At 42.5% G+C, this 21,412-nt stretch overlaps 2 protein-coding genes across 5 annotated transcripts; both read right to left on the reverse strand.

The window, feature by feature from the left end:
• Window positions 1-1,140: 1,140 nt before the first annotated feature.
• On the reverse strand, window positions 1,141-7,071 carry polr1c (RNA polymerase I and III subunit C). Of its 4 annotated transcripts, none has more exons than XM_071481630.1 (9): window positions 6,929-7,070; window positions 6,239-6,310; window positions 5,657-5,764; window positions 5,064-5,196; window positions 4,293-4,424; window positions 4,022-4,174; window positions 3,478-3,627; window positions 2,601-2,717; window positions 1,141-1,728 (listed from the first exon to the last, which is right to left on the reverse strand). In XM_071481630.1, the coding sequence occupies exons 1-9, from the start codon at window positions 6,998-7,000 to the stop codon at window positions 1,610-1,612; spliced, it is 1,056 nt and encodes a 351-aa protein (XP_071337731.1). In that variant the 5' UTR covers window positions 7,001-7,070; the 3' UTR covers window positions 1,141-1,609. The 4 variants fall into 4 exon arrangements, with proteins under 4 accessions (XP_071337731.1, XP_071337733.1, XP_071337734.1 ...); XM_071481632.1 differs by lacking the exon at window positions 6,929-7,070 and adding an exon at window positions 6,677-6,751; XM_071481633.1 differs by lacking the exon at window positions 5,657-5,764 and having other exon boundaries at window positions 6,929-7,071.
• Window positions 7,072-13,517: 6,446 nt separating this feature from the next.
• On the reverse strand, window positions 13,518-18,916 carry LOC139623398 (G protein-regulated inducer of neurite outgrowth 2). Its single transcript, XM_071481629.1, has 2 exons — window positions 18,472-18,916; window positions 13,518-15,324 (listed from the first exon to the last, which is right to left on the reverse strand). The coding sequence occupies exon 2, from the start codon at window positions 15,315-15,317 to the stop codon at window positions 13,746-13,748; it is 1,572 nt and encodes a 523-aa protein (XP_071337730.1). The 5' UTR covers window positions 15,318-15,324; window positions 18,472-18,916; the 3' UTR covers window positions 13,518-13,745.
• Window positions 18,917-21,412: the final 2,496 nt, after the last annotated feature.

A 21,412-nucleotide genomic window follows, 5' to 3' on the forward strand; every position in this document is an offset into this window, starting at 1 on the left:
CAGTAAAGTCTGACCAGTATTAGATTTTTTTGAGACTGATACAGATATCCACATTCATTAACAATTACCTGGGCCTATATGAGTTTATATATTACAGGAAAACATAACACTGACCCTCTGGTTAGTTTGACCTTTATATGCAAGGATGATGCACACAGTGGTTGGGACCTCAGCATTTTTTATGGCATTTTGGTGAAAGTTTTTTAGCTGTTTCAGAGAAGTTAAAATTCTATGATTCAAAGCTAACATTTAGTGGATATTTGACAGGCTGATTCAGTGTGTTTAAATGAGTAGCCAACTTTAAGGCCAAAAAAAATAAATGTAAATGTTTGTAAGATATGGATCATTTAAGATTTGAACAAAGCTTTGAAACTAAATTTAAATTCTAGATAAATCTACAGGATTAATGAAACATGAATATCTCAAATAATAATTTTGTGTTTGATGGGTGGGGTGGGGGTACTTAGTATTTCTTAATTCTTAGTTATGATCCATAATGCACCGAGTGGGACATTTTGCAATTTAAAAAATAAACTTGTCGGTGGACAAGCAAAAAAACTGAGTCATAAATCATTATCATTCAGTTCCCTGTGGAAATCAATTCTCCAATTTAGTACAGATGATTGGACAAGCTTGTCTCTCTGTGACAAGGACAATACTCATTCACTGGAACGTGAGAAAACCCAGCTGCTTTAGCTTGGAGAACAGGACTAAGGAACACCTGGACTTAGTTTCAGTGGAACAGGCAGCAACTACCTTACAAATGTTGGACAGTGGACTTGAAGGTTCTGGATGGGGTTGTGCTGATAGCTTATGCCTTTGCCAGAGCCAATGAGAGCAAAGCTCCACACGCTCTCTCGCTCTCTCTCTCTGTTGCTCTTGATGTCAGGTATGATAAAGACGTTACAGCTGTTTGTCAGTCAGTAATGAGTTAAAAGTTCCTGGGTTTGCTCTGCACACTCTGCCCTGGGTTGTTTTAGGGGCGATGGGGCATAGGTCCATAGGTCCACAGCTGAGTAAATCAAGTATGATGTACTGTGAGTACATTGTTTCTCTAGTCTTTCTCATGTTGTGCTGCTGTAAATAAAATATGACATGAGAGAAAAATGCATCTATGGAGCATTAGGATAAATAACAATGACGTATTAGTGGTGCTTTAATGTGTGATCATGTAACAGGATGCTGGCAGCCAGAGAGCTGAGGTCACACTGATATAGATAAATGAGGGAAACCTGTGGTACTGAAGAAAAATATACTATATACTATACTAAAGACACTTCACTCATCCTGTAATAACATCTGTGCTTTCTATGATGGTTTAGTCTATGTTTTATTATGTTATGCACAGATCTATACAGAAAATTGTACAGTATGTCTGGACATTATTGGTGATATTTCATTCAATTCACGATGCTAATAAAAGGAAAACTGAGCTCCTCAATAAATCAAGAGTGGTATAAAAACTAGAGACAGCAGTATATACATACTTACAACCAACACAACATCTGCCTTCTGAAAATACAATACAGTTTTTTTTTTTTTTATCAACAGAGCCGTTCCACTCAGAGCATCACAAATCTGTCACACGTGTCAACAGCAGATCATCATGTCACTCCATGTCAGGAGAGTCCAGCTCACTGAGAAACCTCTGACATTTGGCCATCAGGACTTTGATGGCCTCTGTGACCAGGACATCTGGAGGGAGGATGCCAGTTGATTCCACAGTAACTGTGGAGAGAAGACTAAGAATAAGTGAAACAAATATTTAAGACATTTCTGTGTCAGCACAACAGACTTTTAAAAAAGGAGCAACGTTAAGAGTCACATGAAAACATAAACAGGGATGTCTTCTCATCCTGCTGACTGGGCTTTACAGCTGCTGGGAGGCAGTTACATCCACACTGATACGTTTTAGTTTTAAAATGCATCACTTTTTCTACGTTTACCCATCCACACTACTCTGGAGTTCTCAAGAACCTGAAACCAAGTAAGGAGGGGTAAGAACCAGAGACCTTTAAAACGATGACGCATACACCTGAGGTCGCTCTCTGATTGGGTGTTATCACTCACAACGCTCAGTGGTGAAAGCAACATGGATAATGAATTACTAGCGTTACTGAGCTTGTTGTCTTTGCCAGCAGCTGTTGTTCAGTTAAATTCTGCATTTTAATGCCACAACTGTCTTTGCTGTTCCTCATTCATTGTATTTTCTGCAACTAATCAGCTGCAGAGTAGATAATCCTGTTCACACCAGCACGTGCATGTTCCCAGTGTATGTGAGTGGTCATGTAATGTGTGTTTTTAAGCGTGTTAGTGTGGAAAAAGATCATTTCTGATAAAGAGCTCGTCTGGAAGGAGATCATTCTCATTTTAAAATGAAAACGTATTAGCGTGGACGTAGCCTTAATGCTAAATGTTTCCTGGTGGTAGCTTCAAATTATCAGACATGAATCTTGGCTGAATCTTCTCATTTTACTCTTGGCAAGAAGAACATTAAGTGAACATCAAAATATCAGACTATTCCTTTAGAGTGAGCCCTGAGCCCACAGTGTGGACGCTGTCTGTAAAACCGTACACATGAACAATGTATATGAACGTACAAATGAAATGGTCTCGCACTCTGCCGAGTTTCACCACATTCTTCAGGTCATCGTGACGGAGGACCTCCCTGCTGCATGTATCCAGGCGACTGTTCACCACTTTGGCCACTTTTTCCCCTGAGGTGGACAACACAAGGAGACACATGGTTACATTCACACACTGCATACAAGTCTTTTAAGGACCAGTTTGTAGGATTTAGTGGCAGCTAGCAGTCAGGCTGCAGACTGCAACCAAGTGAGGACCCCTCTCTTTACCCCTCTGATGACACATGAGCACCACAGAGGAGGACCTGCTCCCTCTGTAGATACACAGGGTTCCCTCTACTCCAACGAAAACTCAAACAATTCTTACTTTCAGGTGATTATACACTTATGGAAACATGATTATGAATATGATATTCAACAGAGCCTCCTGAATCCTTAAACTCCTCGACCATTCTCACATGTTTCCATTCTTGCTTGGGCACAGCTGGAGTGTAGAAAACAGGCAGCAGAAATCTACACCACAGAAATGATTCAATGGTGAGAATGTTTTATCAGAACTGGAAGGTTATCCTGACGCCTTCCTTAATATACTGCATTCCTGTGGAGTTTTGCTATAATGTCATAATTTGCTCAAAACACTTGTAAACTGATTTTTCTCACATGTTTGAAAACTGTGTTGTTTATATCCATGTTTACTAGTCAGCAGTCTTCTTCTTCTTCATGCCTTTATTGCTGCAAATCTTGTGCACGAGACAATCGAAACGGGGACCGGCTCACAGGTAAACAGCTCCGCAGCACTACAGGATTACCACAGCACACTGTCCTCAGAGCAGCAGTTACACGGTGCAGGTTTATATCTGATCACCGATCAGTTGGGTTGGTTCTTTCTCACCATCAACATCTTCCAGGTCAATGACTCCTCGTGAGAAGCAGCGTTTTAAACGCTCTGCCTTCTCCCCTTCCACTGGCTCCAGGAGCGTGATCTCTGGCAGGAGGCGGTAACTGGCTGTGGCCACTGGAGAGAACTTAGCGTGGTCCTTCCCTGAGCACAGAGCAGAGAACACTCCTCAGTGTCAGGCAGCAGAAAGTACTGACTGGTAAACATGAGAGTGTCTGGCCTTATAACAACGGTCATATCGTATGTAAGCTGTGTGGAGAAATGCAGCCTATCATGCAGGGTTTTCCATATTTTATATCTTAACTAAACATTGAAGTTAAAATTCTCTGTCACTGATGTATTTCACCAAAATAAAGTGTGTATATTTCTGTTGGAAGCTCTGGAAGAAACTGTAAGCTCAGATGATTTTGTCACATACACAGATCTCAGGTCAAGAATTATCTCCCTCAAGCACCTGATGGGTTTTCAAACACGCAGAGACAGTGAATGTTAATAAAGAGGCTTCTGTTCCACTCCCACTGAGCTCTAACATTCTTACCAATTCCTTTGACACAGTGCATGATAATGTCCAGCTCCTGTCCTGGTCGTAGCTGAGCTATCAGGATGTCGTCATTTACGGGTCCAATGCTGGAGTCTGCAAACACATCTGCTTGGTTGCCGATGGGGACCCACTTTATGTCCCTGGAATAAACTGAGGTAAGACAGCGTGGGACAGGGGAGAATAACCAATCACATTAATGTTTGATCTCACCCAAGGATCTTCTTAAACCAGCGTGTCTGCAAACGAGCAGTCCGGACATGAAACCTACCCATGTGGTTCAGATACAGCTCTCGGGGGTCAGACGAGTCTTTGCTGGCTCTGGGGTTCCTGCTGCATTTAATCTTCAGCTGCAGCTGTATAGTGTCTATTTCTGATCCTTCTTCCTCTGACGACTGCTCACCTGGAATAAACAAACCATATCATTCACAGCTACAAAACAAATATTCCTACAAAATGGGAAACAAAGGTTCTCTGATGAGTCAACGGCTCCAGTGTTTGGAGGCAGTGATGGGGAGCTGTATGTCGGACACATATCAAATCAACATTTCATATCTTCAGGTATGTTCAGGTTGAAGCTACAGGTCATGAAAATGAATTAGACTGACAATGAAAATGGGTTTCTGCCTTCTCAGCCAACAAAGGTTTAAACTAAATCTGAGTTTGAGGTCTGGACGGAGATGTTAACCTAATGAAAACAGATCTGTATTTGATAAGCAGATTAGGACTTTCAGTGACAGTCAAATACTGTCATCTGTATGAGTGCTGCACAGCATTGTCTTAAGCCTGTCTGTTTTTCTGCCGTGATGACAGCAAAAGCAGAATACAGACCCCTTCCAGTGTGGCCATGTTGTTTATTTACATGAGTGTGCGAGACCGGCTTTGTTTAAGACTCTGGGTGTGATTTCTGAGGTCCGCCCGCAGGGAAGACATCCAGTATCACGTGTACTGGCCGCGTTGTGCTGAAGCAAGTCTTCATTCACAACGCAGCCGTTACATACGTGAACACTTGGGCAAACAGCGAGTATACTCCAGGCCTTACCAGCATTCCTGTACTCAAACAGGCGGGGGTCAGCTTTGATGGGGATGAGGCCTAATCTGTGGGCCAGCACTTCATCCTGGACGATGGATGTGTTGTTGTAGATAAACACCTTCTCTATAGCCATGGTCGGCACCTACAGAAAACAATGCCAAGCTTTCACTACATATTTGCATAAAAATCTAAAACTTTCTTTTGGAAATGCAGATGCACAAAATTTCAGTTTCTTAACATTTCATTCAGCTTTATAGAAAAAAAAACTAACTGGGTAGAAAAAGTGGTGTGTCCACTTTTCACAGGCGAAAAACATCTTATGTCAACATCACATGGTTAGGTGACACACTAATGACACTGTGGTCGGCCGTACAGGAGAACAAGCACAGACATAAAGGGAAATGCTCTCATGGCAGCCCATGCCCCTCCCCATCATCATCCTGAAGCTCCTCGGGGGTAGAAATTCTTGCTGCATGTATTTTCTGTTCCTGAATTTGGAGCATGTTTCCCTTAATGTTGCTGCTGTCTCTCTCTTGTCCTAGTGTCCTTAGAGGCTACCGAACAACACAACTGACAAAAACATGACTGAATGAGACTCCCACCTCTGCTAGTAAGATCCTTCTGAAGGCGTTGGCGATGGCTGCATCTATGCCCACCATGTCAAACTCCATACTGCTCTCGTCCAGACTCACTATGTCAATTCTGAAGTTCTGCAAACAGACAGATGAAAAATGAAATAATTCACTCTGTCCATTCTTCTCTCAGATACATATGAATACATTTTAAAGATATGTCAGTCATCCTCCTCCAGTTTGTAAAGGTTCCTGTGCAAAATGCATAAAAGACTCTTAAGCGAATCCTAAAATACGTTTCCAAAGAATTAATATTTCTTATGTAAGACTGTCCTCGTGAAGATAGAGAATAATGTTTGAACTTGGTTGGACATAAATTACAATTTCCCACAGTAAAAGGGGAAACTGGATTCCTCTGAGGTTTAGAAAAGAGACCGACTGTTTGTCCCGAGAAAAGCAAATTCATCATTTACATCAAACACGTCAGTGCATGGGAGGCAGTGTCCAGAAGAATCTGATATAGTGTAAACTAATGTGAAACCACTGACTTACAGACGGATCCAACACACTTCACCAGCTGCCAATTTCACGGCTAAAATGACAAAAATGTACCTTTTGAAATTTTTCCATATCCCAGGTGTCATCATAGCCGGGGTAGTTTCCAGGGAAATCTGTTGTATGAACCTGAAAACACAAAAATACAAATAATTATTTGGATAACACAACATGCTTGGCAGCAAACATTCTCTATTAAGGTCACTTCTATAGGCGCCACCCTCGTTATCTACAGCATCTGCATTTGTCAGAGAACTTTAATTCATACATCACATGATGGCAGAAAGCCAGGTACTGAAGTATCAGTGAACTCTCACTACAGTAAGAGTGTTTTCCACGCCTGAGGATGGTGGAAATGGAAAAGGCCGCGCATGTCACGTTTCAGTTGCAATTGCTTTTTTTGACAAACACAAATCACCTGCTGTTGGACTTTCGTGTTTTCCTTGACATCAATAAAGACATTTACAACATACACCGATGCAGAAAACGCACAACCTGGTGCAAACACATTAAACCAGAAGCCAGGGAGCGACGTGTTGAACGCTCAGGACGCATCCCAGTCACACTGACATGATTATTGTCATCTTCATCTTCATGACTTATCCACGCACAAGCCTGACCACCTGCAGACACAGTTAACTCCTGTCAGGCACAGGCCGATCGATCATCGGTAGCTGTTCAGCAGTTCAGCTGCGGGTCACAGCCAGTGGACCGAGGCTAAAGACCGCCATCACTAACACCACTTACATTCTTCACTCCGAATTCTCCAAGTATCACTCGGCTCCGAATCTCATCCACGTTCTTCATGGTCGCGGCCATTTTGTCATGTAGGCCGCTTAGCTCCGCCCACACTTCCGGTCCAGTTCATCTACATCATCAGTGTTTACACTGCGCGTCCCGCGCTATCGCTGCCTCACCGTGTTTACACCGCTCATCCTGAACCAGCACTGTTAATTGTGGCAAGGAAATCAGCGCGTTTATTAATCATTACATTAATCAGTTAATATGAACTTATACAATGAATCCGACTTAGTTTAAATGACGACATTTTTTTAACTGTTCAGTTCAGTTCAGTTCAGTTTATTGTCATTTTACAAAGCAGAGCCAGCACAACGGAATTACAATGTCAATCAAGGCAGCATCATAATAAAGTTGGTAAAAGACAATACAATAAATAATAATAAATGAACATATAGCAAAGGGCAGGGTAAAAACCATGGTCACAAAGTGACAGTGACAGTGCAATAAGTAACTGTACCAATACAGCATACATCCAATGTGTGATAATCTCCAAGATGAAAAGTGGAGAGAAAGAACAGGGGGAATCAGTAGCAGATGAATTGGGGAATGGTGGGAAAGAATGTGATTTGGCTATTTGCTATACAGCTGCATGACTAAATGATACTAACTGTGTTCACTCTATTCATCTTGCAATATCACAGTGTATTTACTGTTTATCCTGCATCATCATGCACAGTAATGCTACAACTTCTATCATAAGGAAGGAACACAGTGCACATGGCCATTAACTTACATGATAAGATACCATGGTATGGTGTCTATCAAATACCTCTGAAGCAGAAGTACTTATTGTTGTTTGATGTATCAAGGAGATAATTACAATCTTTAACAGGTTAACTAGTGTTAATCCATCCCAAAGGGCTCAGGCTTGTGTGTTACCAACTATATTCCCAAATAAGGCGACTCCATATCTCTCACATACATGTATGAGACTTCTATTGGATACTCAGAGCTGGACATGATCTCATGTCTCACCTAATTCACCTTGACTTCTATTTTAGTCTGCATTCTCTCTGTGCCTGGGACCTCAGGTGCCTCTCAAATATTTGCATCTGCCTACACTCACTATCAACGAGAGGCCTGCCAACCTTAGCTCTTTTAGAAAGTGGCTGGGTTCAATAGGCAGAGCACAGACTCAGAGGAGGGTGGAGATTCAAAGTATTTATTGTAAAACTTGAAAAAAGTCTTCGAGTTGGGTTGTAAGCAAGCTAGTATGAGGTAGGGTTCCAAACACAAAGCAGAAATGGCAGGCAGAATGTTTGCCAGGCAGTGACTCCAAACAGGACCAGCAGACAAAGACAAGGCTGGCAACTGGCAAGGTTTGGGTGGTGAACCTGAGACACAGGCAAGCAATAATTACTCCAGGAAAACAGATAAACTGGCAAGGAGTAAAGATCAGAAAGAGTTTGGCTGTAGCGTAAATCCCACACTGGGTGAATGGCAAAGACTAGTGAAGATCTGGTGTTTAAAGACAGCAGCTGACGAGCAGCGGATTGGTAGATGTGTCTCAGTTGTGCTGGTGAACTGGCAGGAGCAGGAATCAGGAAGCCATGCCCAGCAGACACACACACTAACACCTCTCCTAACAGGCTTCTCCACATAATCACAGAGCAGCTGCACTCTCACAGTAATAGAGATGAACACTGGGCTGTGGTGTCATGTGACTGCCCCTTATGTGTAGACCCCTACAGACTGACAGAAATAGGACAGAGTTAAAAGAAGAAATCCCTACACATAGGGAATCATCATTATCAGGATTATTATCAGTTTGGTTGTGTGGGCACCTTCATGATTGAACTAGATTCATATGAAACAGTTTACTGAGATGATGACATTGTGAGTGGCTGCCATAGACAAGTGTCCTGATGGCATTAAAGAGCCCATACGGTATAAGGTGATAGTGAAAGTGTGATGATAAAGCAGGTCTAGGTTCTATATTAATACTGTGAAAGTATCAAAGCCTCAGTCCACAGAGAAATGCACACAGCCTGTATTCAGAACCTGAGCCACGCTCCAAGCATGGCTGACCCACCATCCAGTCTTGCCGGATTTGGTTTCTCCAAGTGTTTACCTGAAATCTGCCATATTTTTATTTGATTGCTCAGAAAACAGACAGAAAATCAGAAGAGAGGCTCTGAGTCTCTCTTCTGATTGGCTCATTGACTTCTTGTTGTTTTTGGTTCTTAAAACCACAAATATATCTTCTAATATTCTTCTAATAAAAACTAAACACAGAAAAGGGTAAAATATGGGTACTTTAAACTGTCAACTAATTTGGAAATTTTGTGTAAATCTGAATATCATGGCCTTTCTACTAAAGCATCACATTCCCTAATTGTTGGCTTTGTAAGTTATTGATCCACAGATCACAGAGTTTCTGTAATTTTATTGCTGGCATCAAGATTCGGGCACATTTGTCTTGGATAAACACAATCAAAACATTTTAACATCACTTCCAACTGACAAACACTCAGCTGAATCCTGCAATAATTCCTGTTTGATACCTCAAATATGATTATGGAGGGCCTGCACACACACAGCAACCACTGATGCAGTTATTTTCAAAATCAGCCATAACATATAAGCAGAGTACAGAGAAAGAAAAGAGAATACTGAGTTTTAAAAAAAGCCCTTCTTGCTTTATGCCACCTGGCTGACATTCATCTCTGCTGGTGGACACAGAGTATAGTTTCACAACATAAAACACCATAAGAACTCATATAGTTTATGATAAGAATCCCGTTAAATCCCGTTCACAAAAATAACCTGTCAACAACCTCAACATGTTGAATTAATTCATTGGTTAAATATTTTTCAACGGTAACTGAAGATGAAAGTTGAAGTCTCTAACAGTGGATTTTCCCCCAGTGGCAGGACTGCTGGACTGTCTGCTGTCACAGTGGGAACATGACACTCTAGAGCCTTAATCAGGATTCATGCCTTATCTCTGATTCATTCACAGATGACACTAATGAATCTCACAGTGCTTTACTGTGGGGCTCTGATCAGGATGGTCTTTGCTGTATGAATGTGCCACCTCTATAACCATCTGATATAAAGACGCCCTATTCTGCACTTAAAAGTTCAAAGTGAACCAAAAACTTTGATTGACTTTTTTTTATACCACTTAAATGATATATGTTCCATTAGTGATGTTTCTGCTTCTTCACTAAGATGATGTATGTTGTATGACATTAACGTCACGTGTACAGATGTGAGGATTAAAGTGGGCGGTGGGGTTGATTATTGTCTGGACTGTAAATACATGGTATTGATTGATGTTTTATGTCTTCAATGATACATGTGTAAGTACTATTATCAGATGTTTTCATACATCATCTATAGTTTCATCATAAATAACTTTCACGTGTTAATATTACATCCAAGATTAACAACACTAAAGCTCTGCTAGTGCCCACTGGAGGCTGCAATGTTCTTTTACCCCACAATAAATACTGAAGTGTTGGGCCAACACTGTGGCAGGTCACAGTGGTACCACAGGAGTGGTGAAAGGTTTTCCTGAGGGGGATGCTAGAGGACAGACTCTGGGGTCATTAAAATACAGCAGCAGTGAGATTAAGAATAATGTCATGCTGCTCTGCTGACATATGCCACTCATGATCATCTGGCAGATATCTCTCCAAACCAGCATATACCAGTTCCTGTGCCACTGCTGATTGTGGTATGTCACTGCTGTGTACTACATGTCATTCACGTTGCACAGATACCTCTCTCCACCATCACACCAACAAGAGGCTGACCCACTCTCGATTGAAACTAATATAACGCATTTTGTTAAGTAGAGTTCACGGTCAAACCTTGTCCAAGGCTTTGCCTGGTATGCTAGCCAATACCTCAGCTCATGTTTAGCTACCAGAAACAGTGATGATTGCATACAGGAGTATTATGGTATGGAATAAGCTACCAGTTTTACACTGTAGCCTACTTGCTGGTGAAAGTGGTACCTGTCACCTCTGCCCACAGAGAGTCAGCAGTGACATACTACTGTCAATCAGCCTTTTGAAACAAGAATACCACCATCAACAACCTCATCGTCACTGTTCAAACAGCAACTGTTCATCCCCTCACAAGCATGAGTGTGATCAGCTGATTTCATGTCAATTTCTGGTGCCAAAATGTGAGTTTATGGCCTAATGGTGGTATTAGACACAAGTCACCAAGATCATGAACAAGTTCAAGATCATCTGCCCAGTAGCTGCTACGATACATTTCACCATTATGCTAGTGAAAGAAAGAGGAACACCAAAAGGACATTTCAATATCAACATTGAAGACTGAGTGAAAAGCAATCTGGTACAGTCAGGTCTGTTTTCAGCTTCTGGTTTAAATGACAACCAGGGGAATAAAATCACCACCTAGCCACCCCGAGTGAAAACATTTAATACTGTGATCCAGACCAGATGAAACCATATGTCCTCTGTTTTAGACCATTTCCTATATTGTAAAATAGAAGATACTGATGTACCATTAACAGAGTGAAATATCCACCACTGAGACATTTAACTGTTACATTCACTCTGTCCTGGAGCCTACTGACCCGCTAAAGGTTTCTATGTTGTTTAGAAGTGAAATATACCTGCATCTACATCATTCAGGAATACATTTAATCAGCATTTTAACAAGCAAACCAACAATTCTCTTAATGAACCTTGGCTTTAAACCACCAGTAACTGAAAGTGATCAGTTCTGGTAGATTTCTGTCTGGTTCTGTAATAATCCCCCCACAGAATGAGTCTTTAAAATGACAAATGGCACTAATGACACAACAGATAAGACAAACATGAAATTAAAATGTGAATAAAATAAATTAAATTTCAGTGTATTCATTTAATCTATTGTGAGCAAAAGAAACAAACACAACTCTTTAAAAGATCTTTATAAAACTATTTCTGTATTATTTATTATTTTTTCCTCAGGTGACAATAAACTATCCCATTAGACTCTGCATCAAGTCAAAGTCAGTGTTTTGGTTTTTTAGAGTAGCACAGAAACTGTGTTACCAAAGTAAGAAGGTGATCTTGAAATGTTTCCAGGTACTCTTACATTACACTTAAATATCTTTTAAAAGCTTATATTAACACAGATTAATTTCAATTTCTGGGGAAATTCATTTGGAGCTCACTTTATTTATTTATTTTTTTAAGGAGCATGAAATATTTGTAAATTTCTTGAGAGTATTTTTACGCATTAAATAAATTAATTTAAGGAAAGTACATACAATTCAAACACCAGCACAGCCATTATTACCACGCCCTAAACCTAATCCCATAATGTACTTAAAGTTAGATAAAACAAACATTAAAGAAGACAAGAAAGAAAACAGCATGGGAGACTTCAGAATACTGGGGTAGATGAGGAAGCCTGGTTGTGGTTTTACCAGGTATGTGGAACTAACACTTGTATTTCTCTTACATAGTTTTATCCTTTTGTCTTTGTTTTATCCTTTTTTCATGGATTATTTATTATTCTTTATAACAGTGATTTACCACATGCTGCAGAGCTAGTGTACATTTCTTTGCACACAACACTCTGTTTGCACAAGAATCCTTGTATGTCCAGGAGAGAGGTGAGCAGTTAGGGACAGTCCTAAGATGGTTTAAAATGTTTCAGTGTTGTTAGTCTCATGATCACTGGTCGTGTTTATTCATAAAGGGAAGTAGAAAATATCTCCAGGCAGCCTCATATCGTTTTAATCACGTCCAAAACAAACAGAAGAAAATCTCATTAGTGAGACCTATGATGAATATGCAGGAAAGGAAGATGCATTGAATCTGTAGCCTCAAGAGTTTAAACCATATTTATGAAATACAATCAAATGTATGTACCAAGCTGTGTCCACCACTCACTCAGTAACAGACATTCATTCCTCTAGTATTCATTTATTTTGGAGACTACAGGGGGAAGAACTCCCTCCCAAAGGACATTATAAATCTATCTCCACTGGCAGAAACAGGTCCATTTAACTGTCCATTACTTTTACTTTTCTTACAGTATTATTATGGTGCACGTGTATGAATGACTCCCTCTGTCAGATGTCATGTGCCAGGGCCTGTCACTTAGGACCCGAAACCCCTGTGGAGCCCCACTCTGGTGGGAGGAAGTGGACCACAACTAAAAATGTCATGGAGGGAGAGAGGAGAAGGAGAAGCCAGGATGCAGTGGGGGGTAAAACTGAGACAGTTAGGGATAAACCCAGCCACAGGTCAAAGGTTAGGGTTAAGTTAAGGTAAAACTGTACTGACCTTTTACATTTACATTTCACTGTATTACAATGTTTTCCCCACCCTGCACATTCACTTTAAACTTTACAAGAGTCATACTTATTGCAGGACAGTTGTATCAGATTGCTTTACACTGTACAGGCGCTGCGTTCTGGTGTAAGTAGTTAAATCTGAAGAGCCACCTCCGTGGAGTGGCCCTCTCGATCCACTGGCAGTGCACAGCTGCAAGAATCATATTTCCAACCCTCGACAGCAAATGACGGAACATCAATCTGTTGTTAGTCTAACATCAGTTTCCTTTTTCTTTTGATTTCAGCGAACATGATAATAACACATATCTTTCATTATAGGACATTTCATGTGAAGCTTTTCCATTGACACAGACTGTTCTTGTATGTATGCAGATTATTCTATCTTCCATAGACCTTCTGATCAGATGGGTGATATTTGAGGCTGAAGCTATGAGTAGCCACACTGGCTACTGAACACAGTGTTCAGGTACGGCCCTGTCCATCAGTCGGTCAGTCAACAGCTGTGGTGGTGTGAGTGCAGCAGGTTCGGATGGAGCCCATCATTCTGCTCGTCTTCCTCTGACAGCTGGTGTTCCCGCTCTGCCGGGAGGTGTTGGTATTCTGGCGTGACAGCTTGGCTGCACGGCTTGCTGTCTCCTTAATCTGCAGCTCCAGGTGTCTCTGGATGGCCAGACCCAGCTCCTCGGGGTCCACAGAGGCCCCATACACCTCCCATGTCATCCCTTCAGCATCCCACTTCACCTCCTTCACGGGAGGCTTGTGAGCACCGCCCAGTCTCTTGCCTCCATCACTGTCAGCGTTTGTCAGTGATGGAGTCTGGCTGGAGGAGGCCTCACGTCTGCTCTCCTCTGCCAGACAGATCTGGGGGAAGACATGAGGTGTGACAGTCTGTCCCGTCTGCACCCCAACATCCCTCAGCTCTCTGTGGCCTGTCATGGTCCCGATGTCCCGGGTCTTGGTTCTATCATGGCTTGAGGGACTGCTGCAGCATCCCTCTCCAGTGAAGTGTTTTTGGGATTGGTGACCACCAGGAGGCAGTGAACTGATCCAAGAGCAGCTGAGGTTGCAGCACCGCAGCAGATGTTTGGCATCCAGGCCTGTCTCACTGACGGAGGAGATGAGGCGAGGCAGGGTGAGGTGGTTCGTCACTGAGGGAAGCGCCATCGCACGCTGCACATCGCAGCTTTGCTCTGCTCCTGTCAGGCGTGGCAGCAGCTGGGAGGGGGCTGGGATGGGCTGGGGATGGCAGTAGGCAGCGAACGTGTCTTCAAAATTGGCATGCTGGATGTAAGAGCCGTAACAGAGCGCCTTGTCACAGGCAGGGAGAAGATGGCCCCTTTCTTCAACACCCTCCACTCTGACTGCTGCCCTGGGGGACGAGGCACAGACACACCCGCTCTGGGGCTGCTGGGCACTTTCTCCACTGTTGACCCCTCGGCAAATAGTGGTGACAATGTTGCACTGTTGCAGCTGCATGGGTTGCTTGCAGGCTGCCGTGGAGGGACTCTCAACTTCTCTGATATGCTTCTCTCCTCCATGGTAAGCAGGTCCTCCAGTCTCGCTGTCTGGAGCCTGGGGGGGCACTGCTGGTTTAACCAGAGGTAACATGTCAGAGTGACTCCTGTGAACAGACAGAGAGGCTGGTGTCATACTCTGTAGTGTCCTGCCTGCCTGGGGGGTATCATTGGTTGCATTCACGATGATCTCGTGGTGATGTGGGTGCGTATTCATCTCAGCCAGACTATGAGGGCGGCTTGGTGCCCTGGGGGGAGCACAGTGTTTAGATGGGCTTTGTTCCTGTTCACCAGGCTTTCCGCTGACCTTCAGACTGCTGCAATGAGTTTCTCTGGTAGGCGGAGGTGCGGGACAGATCCCACTGATGGCCTCCTTTGGTTCCTCCTGGCAGGTGTGACCTGGTCCCCCAGTGGGTCTGGAGGGTCCTCCTGTCTGTGTGGAGCTCTTGGAGGCATCAAAGAGGGGCTGACCAGAGTGGGTTGATTCCAAGGAAACATTTCCCCCCCATTGGTTCAGCTCTGACACAGGGTGCCTGGCCTCTGCCATGGAAGACCTTTAAGAAGAAATAAAACACAGCATGTGGATGTTTCACACGTCAGCTCAGAGAGAACACAGCAAATCACATGTAATGACAGTTTTTAATGGCAGCTAAAATAACACTCAAATCAGGCTCACACTAATCCTTCCCTGGCAGCCCTTCCTGACCAGACCAGATGTGAAATCATTAACCTTTGCGCAGTTATCGATCATCATATGTAGCTCACTCATAGAGAGCTGCTCCTTTACAAGCTCTGCTCCTGCAGAACAGACTGGATAAGCCTGAGGGGGGCACCTGGGTAAAACTGGCTGACTGGCCCCCATTCTTCCTCTTTCTGTGTGGTAGTTTGATTAAACACTACAATATCAGCTGAAATGGAAAGGTATAATAGAGCCACACAACATCACTGCTGCACAAAGTGTGGAAAAAACATGTGATCACCACTAGATGGGAGAGCAGAGTAGATCACTTCTTTAAATCATGAAACCAAACTCAAACCTAAATTTGTGTGAGGATGCCTGACATCTACTGTTGAGAGCAGGAGTGGAGCTGAACACCTATTGTTGACTGGTCCTGGACATATGATGATATTACCAGGACATCCACTGAGTAACCAACAGGTTCAGCCCAATAAATGTCAGGCTGTCACAGACTGAAGTCTGGTTACTTAGATGTCTTTATGGTCTTTACTAAAACCATTTCATGATGGTATGTTTCTGCTTTTTGTCACAGTGCCTGACTAAAAGATACTTTGTGCATTTTGTATTTATTTGAACAAATATGAAATCCTCCTTATCTCACATGGCTTGAGGTTCTTTACATGTCCCCCAGGGGACACATGTATAACTGAGGTTACAGTATATGACCAGCCAGGTTACACAGCAAACTTTTTCTGGTTCATTTTATTCAGCATTTACTAGTTTGCATCACTTAACTTCACATGTCAAGTGTGAAACAAATGGGACAATCTCAATAATCTCAATAATAATCAAAAAAGTCAATATGCAAACTAAATAAATGCAAAATGAAAATGGAGGAGCTACTCACAGCTGGAAAACCTTCAAACTAATGGTGTGTATGGTGATGAAACAGCTCAGAAATCAAACCATTTGCCTTCTGTCTGTAAAGTTAATTTGGGAGTTTGTAGATTGTATGTAGTATATACAACATCAACCAGTCTGAGAATTGAATTGGGATCTATGTAAGATATGCAACAATCCTCTTTCATGATTATGAGCTCTGAAATAGTTTTGAACAGAAGCACTAGATAATTTGCCCTGAGTTAAACTAGCAAACTGATTCAATAAAGCTAAGTTAATGATAAAGGATGAGTAAACTGTGGCTGAAACCTGGGAGTCAGGGTCGTCCAATTTACTGGGTTTTCTTGCCAAAATCAGTTTTCTGTTTTACTTGACAAAATAACTGGGGAAGCACAATTTGAAGCACATGTGCTTGTATGATGTTTTAATGCTGAGGGGCATATATAAATAATAGCTTACAGGTACTAAATCCAACCAAAACAGCCTTCTCCAGGTGAATGTTGCTGCGACTGTTCGCAGTTCATCTGCAAGATTTTATTAGAATAATGTTGATGCAAAAATGCAAACACACAGAGAGTTCAACAAGTAGCTTGATCAGATCTCCAGGATCAGATTCACAAAACAAAGAATGACAGCTACACGGAACAACAGCTCCTGAATTCAGATCACACTGACTCCAGCATCTCCATCTCAGCTGCAGCCAACACACATCACACATGAATCTTAGCTTCACTAAGTTTTGGTTTCTGTGCAGGCACAATGCTGCCAAACGTCACTGGCACTAAAAGACCTGCACACAGTCACTGCACTGACTGTTTGTTCAGCAAGAAACAATTCCAGCAAGATTCCCCTCAAAAACACATACTGTAACTTTTGTGTCTGTTTGTCTGCAGATTACACAAATCAGACAGAAGCTGTCCATCAGTGAGCTTTAGAGATAGATAGATAGATAGATGACTTTATTCATCCCCGAAGGGAAATTAGTTTGTTACAGCTGTCCGGTGTATTATAATACAAAATATACAATAGAATAAAATACAGAGGTAGACAGAAAGAAATAAAAATACAGAATGGCAGATATAAATAATAATATACTATGTATATGCATATGTAAATGGAAAGTGCAAAAAGATGGATACAAATATTGTATGAATATGATATATAATATCAATACGGTTAGTATTTGGAGTGGAGTGTTGTGATGAAAATTCAGAGTGCAAAGTGTGACAAGTCATCTTGTGTCATCTTGGCTCTGACAGAGGTAGATGAGTTGTACAGTCTGACCACAGTAGGTAGGAACGATTTAGTAGGTAGGAACGATTTAGAGGTGATGGTAGGTGTGTATTTGAACACTGGACAGAGCCAGGTCAGCTGTTTCCATCTGCCTCCAGTCTTTATGCTAAGCTAAGCTAACCACATCCTGACTCCAGCTCGGACACACACAGTGGCGTTGTTCCTCTCATCCCACTGTCAGAGAGAGGGTGAAGAAGTGAACTTTCCAGAATGAACCATTACTTTAGAAATAGTTGCAGGGTGATCGTGATGATGTGAACAGCTGACTGGGTCCAGATGACATCATGAGAATGTGTGGCGTTGTAAAGCATCATGAAGTGAGTCACAGGATCCAGGCAGCAACAAAATAGCGCTTGCTAATAGCAGTAAATCTCTGCATGTAGTGTCTCAGATATTTCAATCTGAATTTCAGACACTCCATTAAAATGATATTTCATCCTGATTTGTGTAAATCGTTTTTTGTCAGATGCTTTTTTAGATGTTAGTTTGATGATACCGATCAAGCCAAATTCTGGCACACAGACACATTTTCAGTTCTGACTCATTCACAGAAACAACGTGCAGTGTCTCTTGGCCCTAGTTTACCCCAGGAGGTGGGCTGAACCCCCTTCAACCAGAACCAAGACTTTCACATTACACCCCTCTCACAAATCAGATTCACACCCATGAACACAAAACACACACACAATATATAGATGCAGTAAGAATTGCATACATGCACACACACACACACACACACACACACACACACACACACACACACACACACACAAGATGAGTGTATTCCTCAGGAGCAAAGAGGATTTGAACATTTCCATCCACAGCTTACCTCTCACAGTGATCTGCGTGCTGCTGAGCCTCTATCTTCCCTCTTTCCTCTCCCTTTTCGAATCAGTCGGGTGATGGATGCAGCTCCTTAGAAAGCCTTCATCCTCCTTCTCCTCCTCCTCCTCCTCCTCACATCCACAGGTGACCTCGCTCCCTCCCTCTCTATCTATAACTCCGCGCCATTCACCGAGCTGCCTGACGCCCCTCTTTGCTCTCCTCCACAGCCTCCTCTCCTCTCCCTCCTTTGTCTGGGCAGCCCCTGGCTGTGCACAAGATGGAGGAGACCTTGAGATAATCCTTTCCTACGTCTGATTGCAAATGTGAGGATGCAATCTTCAAATCCCTGTTCTGTAATGGAGAGTCGAGCTGCTGGTGGTTGGCTTATCTAGCTGTAGTGGGAGACGGATGGAGGGGGAGGGGGAATGATAATGAGCACAGATAGTCAGGCAGCCAGCGTCATTGTCCCTCCACCTGGGAAGAGGGGAGCAGGGCTGATGCTTGAATGAATGTGTGCACTAGGGAGAAAATAAAGAAACCCCCCCCCTCTCTCTGTCTTTGGCTTTGCTCTGCACTCACACTCACACACACACACTCGGCTCCACTCTGACCTCAGTTATTGCTTTAGTTTCACACACCCTCCCACTAACACCAACCCACTCTCCATCACTATTACTGTTGCTATGGAAACTGCAATACTCAGTGGGCCTGTGTGTGTGTGTGTGTGTGTGTGTGCGTATGTGTGTGTGTGTGGGTTTTTTTTTCAGGCAGCAATGAGACAACAGACAGCCAAAACAAATCAGCTGAGAACTGCTCATGTTTGTGGGTGACTCATCTGCAGCTAATTTACTGCTTTCATACGCTGTCAGAAAACATGGAGGACACAGATGACCGTGATGATGACACCTTAATGTCAAAAGAACTATACACTAATGGTCCATGGTCTGTAAAAAGATTCAGATTCTGTGATGAAGTTAGAAAGATCATGAGAAATGTGTGTTTAAAAATGTTTAATAACAGTAGAGATGGATTGAAGGTGGTTAAAATGCTTAAACGTCTTTAATCTATTCACTGTTGTTAAAAGTGAATAGACCGGTTGAGGCAGACCCCCCCCCCACCCTGAGCCCGGTTCTGTTGGTGGTTTCTTCCTGTTAAAAGGGAGTTTTTCCTCCCCCCTGTCGCCAAGCGCTTGCTCTTTGTGGGAACTGTTGGGTTGTTCTCTATAACAAAGTAAGGTCTTGACCTGACCCTGTAAAGAGCCTTGAGATAATGTATATTATGATTTGGCGCTATACAAATAAAATTGAATTGAATTGAAAAGTGAAGCTACTGTGTCTCCATCTGCTAACCTGAGATCAATGGCCTTTATCTCCTCCCACATGTCGTTAATTAAAGCTAATTAACGCTCTCACTGAGGAAACATGGCCTCATCACTCTCATGATCCTTTCTCCCGTCTCTCAGGTGTGATGTCAGTATCTTACACCGATAACGTGCTCATTACCATTTTCTTATGAGTTTGAGAATGTGCACGTGATATTTCAGCCAGTAACTGCCCTGTCTGCCATGTTGTGAAGTCACCTGCACACAAATGTAAATGTGTTTTACACAGTAGTTTATTGGTTATTTAGTAACCTTTATGAGTTTCGTCAGAGTTGCTGAGCTGAAGCTACTTTAATCATTTCAGTGTGACACCTTTGGAAACATGCAGTGCACTGACCTGTTGAAATTCCTGCTGTAGCAGTGATTATACTGTGTACACAGTTGCACCACGTGTGTGTACTGACTGTACCCAGCATAGGTCTCAGAGAAACACTGTGCTGCAGTAACATAAAGAGGGTAAGTACTGTACTGAAACCAGCCTGTGTGTTTGTTAGGAAATCGTGTACATATTTGATTCTTCATTCCGGTAAATGAGGGACCACCACCCTGTCACTCCGTGATTACTTCTGCCTGTTTCTCAGAGCAGTAACATTAACAGGCGCCGCAGCCTGTGGAGAACAGGGATGTGAGGTTCGTGACGGGGCGTTCTGATGGCTGGAGTTCAGGTTCACCACCATCTGCTTTACTGGAGCAGAAGCCTGGAAACCTGGAGCTGTGCTGGGATCAGTTAGTGTAGAGGGACAGGCTGAGATACCTGTCAACCATGCAAATATACTGGAGCTGTCAAACAATGATTTTCTTCTTCATCACGATTTATCACTGAATTTCAATAGTTAATCGCGATTAATCACATATTTTATCACATGATTAAAATTCTATTATTTTGCATTTCAGAACAGTTTTCTCTTGCCTGACAACACATAACCATCGGTCTGTCTGAACTAGAAGCTAACATTTGCATGTCTGACGTGCAATTATGAAGATGTCTGATCATTTATTTATCTCTAGGTGAGTTATATTTTTATTTTCCAACTTATTTGATCTTCACCAACGACGATTCAGGCATTGGACACGCCCCTTCATGCAAACCTTTTGCTCCCATAGACATGAGCTGCCATGAAGTATCTTGCTCCACCATGTAAAATCTTTGTAGCAAGTGTCTGTGGCAGCTTGACAACAAGTAAGGGTGGGTCAAAGGGTCAAAATAGGAGCAGCCAAAGATTCTAGATTCTAGAACCTAGAATCTTTGGTAACAGCAGCAGTGACGGTGTAAAATAAAGAATCTTTGGAGGCACGAGATTAACACAATTTAAAAAAATAACATGCTCGGTCCTTAATCTCATCACGATTAATGCGTTAATGCTGACAGCCCTAAAATAGACCCTTTAACAGGGCGAGGTGAGCTGACCATCTTATATGATGGACAATGTGAATTTGGCATATGACCTTTTCAGAGGAATCTTATTAGATACTCATTTCACACACTACACACCTTGGAGGTAAAACTCATTTTGTCAACAGAAGACAGCATGGTCAGAGGACTTCGTACCTGAAAAAGGTTTCG

Source organism: Trachinotus anak, unplaced genomic scaffold, assembly GCF_046630095.1.
Source record: "Trachinotus anak isolate AG129_WGS33_773 ecotype Australia unplaced genomic scaffold, CSIRO_AGI_Tana_v1 ptg000007l, whole genome shotgun sequence".
Classification (NCBI taxonomy): domain Eukaryota; kingdom Metazoa; phylum Chordata; class Actinopteri; order Carangiformes; family Carangidae; genus Trachinotus; species Trachinotus anak.

Excerpts from the sequence above, each read along its gene's own strand:
- polr1c (XM_071481630.1), bottom strand. The coding sequence starts at position 7,000 with ATGGCCGCGACCATGAAGAACGTGGATGAGATTCGGAGCCGAGTGATA. Across the intron at positions 6,311-6,928 it reads GAGAATTCGGAGTGAAGAAT|GTTCATACAACAGATTTCCC; the intron begins GTAAGTGGTGTT and ends TTGTGTTTTCAG. Across the intron at positions 4,175-4,292 it reads GCTGTATCTGAACCACATGG|TTTATTCCAGGGACATAAAG; the intron begins GTAGGTTTCATG and ends GTCTTACCTCAG.
- LOC139623398 (XM_071481629.1), bottom strand. The coding sequence starts at position 15,317 with ATGGCAGAGGCCAGGCACCCTGTGTCAGAGCTGAACCAATGGGGGGGA.